This window comes from Triticum dicoccoides, chromosome 5B (genome assembly GCF_002162155.2).
Source record: "Triticum dicoccoides isolate Atlit2015 ecotype Zavitan chromosome 5B, WEW_v2.0, whole genome shotgun sequence".
Classification (NCBI taxonomy): Eukaryota; Viridiplantae; Streptophyta; class Magnoliopsida; order Poales; family Poaceae; genus Triticum; species Triticum dicoccoides.
This window is the reverse complement of record NC_041389.1, coordinates 648,633,342-648,637,002: the sequence shown is the minus strand read 5'-3', so window position 1 is coordinate 648,637,002 and position 3,661 is coordinate 648,633,342. Positions and strand designations below refer to the sequence as shown.

General features: G+C 56.0%; 1 protein-coding gene across 1 annotated transcript; it reads left to right on the top strand.

The window, feature by feature from the left end:
- Window positions 1-896: 896 nt before the first annotated feature.
- LOC119312321 (aspartic proteinase nepenthesin-1-like) lies at window positions 897-2,347 on the top strand. The gene has a single exon (XM_037588047.1). It carries the CDS (start codon window positions 937-939, stop codon window positions 2,269-2,271), a length of 1,335 nt encoding a protein of 444 aa, XP_037443944.1. The 5' UTR covers window positions 897-936; the 3' UTR covers window positions 2,272-2,347.
- The last annotated feature ends 1,314 nt before the right edge of the window (window positions 2,348-3,661 follow it).

Below are 3,661 nucleotides of genomic sequence, written 5' to 3'. Positions count from 1 at the left end.
CATCACCAAGTTCCTACCAAATTTTAAGCTGGTGAAGATCAATAGACAAGCCAATGTGGTAGCTCACTAAATTTCGAAGTTTAGCTTCGATAATAGTACAGATGGTTTGCTTTGTAATAATTTTCCGCCCTGCGTGGAGAATACTGTAAGAAATGATTGTATTAAACTATTTTAAGTTTTAATATATGGAGGGTTCTCAAACAAAAAAAATACGTGCAAATGACCGGACACATGAGGAAGAAAATGAGGAGTGTGCCTATGCAGACGAACAAATAGGGGCACAAAACGGACACATGACCGGGCACGTCCGCGGATGTTTGATGGATCAAATTAGAGGCAGAGAATACTCCTAACTGTTCAACCACAACTTGGTTCGCATACTTTGTGTGTGTTGTGTTGGCCGAGAGGCCGCGCGTGCGCTGGCTGTGTTTTATTATGCGAGCAATGCTACATCTACCAAAACTTATGTTTTTTTTTTTGAAAACCTACTAAAACTTACGTTGAGTTTTACATAAATAACCAGGCGGCAAACTGTGATTGGAATTAGAGGGGAGGTGGGGCCCACCCCTAGAAATCAGGGGGAGAGAGAATGTGGTGAAGGGAAATTACGTAAAAATGTGGTGAAGGGAAATTACGTAAGGCTTCGTAAGTTGTTCGCAGATGTAGTATTATTGTTTGGTATGCTCAACACAAATGCCCTTTTATTGAAGATAAAAATTGTGCGTGCCACTCTTGAGGCACCACCGCACCAATGCTTTCCACGGCGAAAGGCACCGTGTAGCGGCCTACACTCAGGAATTGACCAAATTTTTGGACCATCATGGGAATCAAAGACGACGGAACGGACGCGACCACCCAACCACCGTGTGGATCGGATTAGCACCTCAGACCTCACTAAAGCCCGTCCTAGTCTGAGCTCTCAGGCGTCCACCGAGAATGGCGCGCATTCTGCATCACTTCCTCCCGCTTCTCTGCTGCCTCGCCGCCGCCCGCGGCTCGGTCGACTTCCGAGCTGACCTCAACCACCCCTACGCCGGCAGCTCGCTCTCTACGGACCATGTCATCGGCCATGCCGCCCGCGCCAGCAAGGCCCGTGCGGAAAGGATCAACGCGAGGGTCGCACGCGCCATCGGCAAAGGCGGAGACATCTCAGCAGCTCACGTGCCGCTCGCCCCGCTCGGCGACGAGGGCCACTCACTGACCGTGGGCATCGGCACGCCGCCGCAGCCGCGCACGCTCATCGTCGACACGGGCAGCGACCTCATCTGGACGCAGTGCGAGCTGCCGCGCGGCCGCGCGGCGAGGCAGCGCGAGCCGCCCCTCTACGATCCCCGCAAGTCCTCCTCCTTCTCCTTCCTCCCGTGCGGCAGCAGGCTGTGCCAGGAGGGCCAGTTCAGCTTCAAGAACTGCACCGGGAGCAGGTGCATGTACGACGAGCTGTACGGCAGCGCCGAGGCGGACGGCGTCCTCGCGTCCGAGACCTTCACCTTCGGCGTGCAGCGCAGCAAGGTCTCCCTCCCCCTCGGCTTTGGATGCGGCGCGCTCTCGGCGGGGAGCCTCGTCGGCGCCTCCGGCCTCATGGGCCTCAGTCCGGGGACCATGTCCCTCATATCTCAGCTGTCCGTGCCAAGGTTCTCCTACTGCCTCACCCCGTTCGCAGAGCGCAGGAGCAGCCCGATGCTGTTCGGTGCCATGGCCGACCTGCACAAGTACAACACGACGGGGCCGATCCAGACCACCGCCATACTGACCAACCCGGCAGAGGACACCTTCTACTACTACGTGCCGCTGGTCGGCCTCTCTCTCGGGACCAAGCGGCTGGGCGTGCCGGCGGCCAGCCTCGCGATAAAGCCCGACGGCAGCGGCGGCACCATCGTCGACTCCGGCAGCACCATAGCGTACCTCGCGGGGACGGCGTTCGAGGCCGTGAAGAGGGCCGTGCTGGAGGCGGTGACGCTCCCGGTGTTTAACGGCACCGTTGAGGGCTACGAGCTGTGCTTCGTGCTGCCGAGCGGCGCGGCAATGGCCGCGGTCAAGACGCCGCCGCTCGTGCTCCACTTCGACGGCGGCGCCGCCATGGCGCTGCCGCGGGACAACTACTTGCAGGAGCCGACGGCCGGGCTGATGTGTCTCGCGGTGGGCAGGTCGCCGGAGGACCTCGGCGCCTCCATCTCCATCATCGGCAACGTCCAGCAGCAGAACATGCACGTGCTGTTCGATGTGCGCAACCAAAAGTTCTCCTTCGCGCCAACTAAATGTCACGACATCTGATCCCAATTGCAAGCACGTACAATAACTCTTTCTCAAAATGAAAATCTGAAAACGGCGAGGATAATCTTTGACTGTTTTTTTTTTCTTTTTTGAAATCGACTGTTTTCTCAATTTACTTATCATTTTACTTGAAAAAAAAGGGACGTGGCTAGCCAGCGCCTACTCGCTCGTTGGGGTTAGCGAGCAGTTGCACATATATGAAAATCTAAGAGCATCCCAACTGTGGAGCTAAAAAACACGCGCCCTTTCCCGCTCTCTCCCCGCTTCCTCTGCCGCTTTCTCGCCTCGCCGCCGACGCGCCACCACCGTGCCACTATGCCGCCGCACCGCCGGGGAGCTTCGGGCTACCACGGCGTACGCGCGCCCTTCCGGCACCTTCTACGTCGAGATCCCATGTGGCGATGTGCACCTCGGCACCACCCACAAGGCCGTCCGCGCGTACGACGCGGCGGCGTGGCGCCTCTCGAGGCCTCGTGACCAGATGAACTTCCAGGACGTCTAGACGCGCGAGCAGGCACAGGAACTCGCCCCTCCGCCGTGGCTAGTTACTGACGCCGACCGTCGGGAACACCGTCGGCAGCAGCGCTACCTCCTCATCGCTGAGGCGGACAAGCGAGCCATGGCGGAGTGGCACCGACGCCACCCAGAGGACGTCGCCAACGAGAACGCCTTCTTGGCGGAGAGGAGGGCAAGGCAGCGCGCGGAACGGGCGAAGAAGCGTCGTCGAAAGGCACTGGCCATATCGCAGTGCGAGATGGGACAAGCATCGTTCTTCTCTGAAGACGACGAGAGATGGGCAGACGCATTCATTAATACGTCGGAGGAGGAGGACAGAAGCGAGGAGGAGAAGAAGGACGACGACGACGAGAGGTCACCGTACTTTCTAGTTTTATCGGACTAGTTTTCATCGGACTAGTTTATTGGACTAGTTTTGTGCTATTTGTATCGTTGAATTTTTATCTATTTGGTTGAACTATGCTCGCGCACGCCGTTTATTTACGGCGTCTGTTGGAGCGGGTCGCGCGTGCAATATTTTACAGCTGCTGCTGGAGCCAGCGCCCTGCCGCGCGCAAAAAACTGTTTTAGCGCGCCGCTTGTTGCGCATCTGTTTAAGATGCTCTAAGTTATCACGTTTCAAATAAACAAACCAGCGTCTCTCGTCACCTTGCCTATGCCCACATGATTCTGGAACCAACAAATCCAAAATGGAAATCTCAAATTGAAAAACGATGAGGAGTAGTGGAGTAGTATCTATCACTTTACTCCGGAAACAGGAATGTATTTATCATTTCCTTCTCTCGGCAAAAAGGGTCTAAATATGTGGGGTTTCCAAGTTGGTCGTGCCTCTTACTCATTATTAGCGTCTCAATTATGAATCTAATGCTTTCAG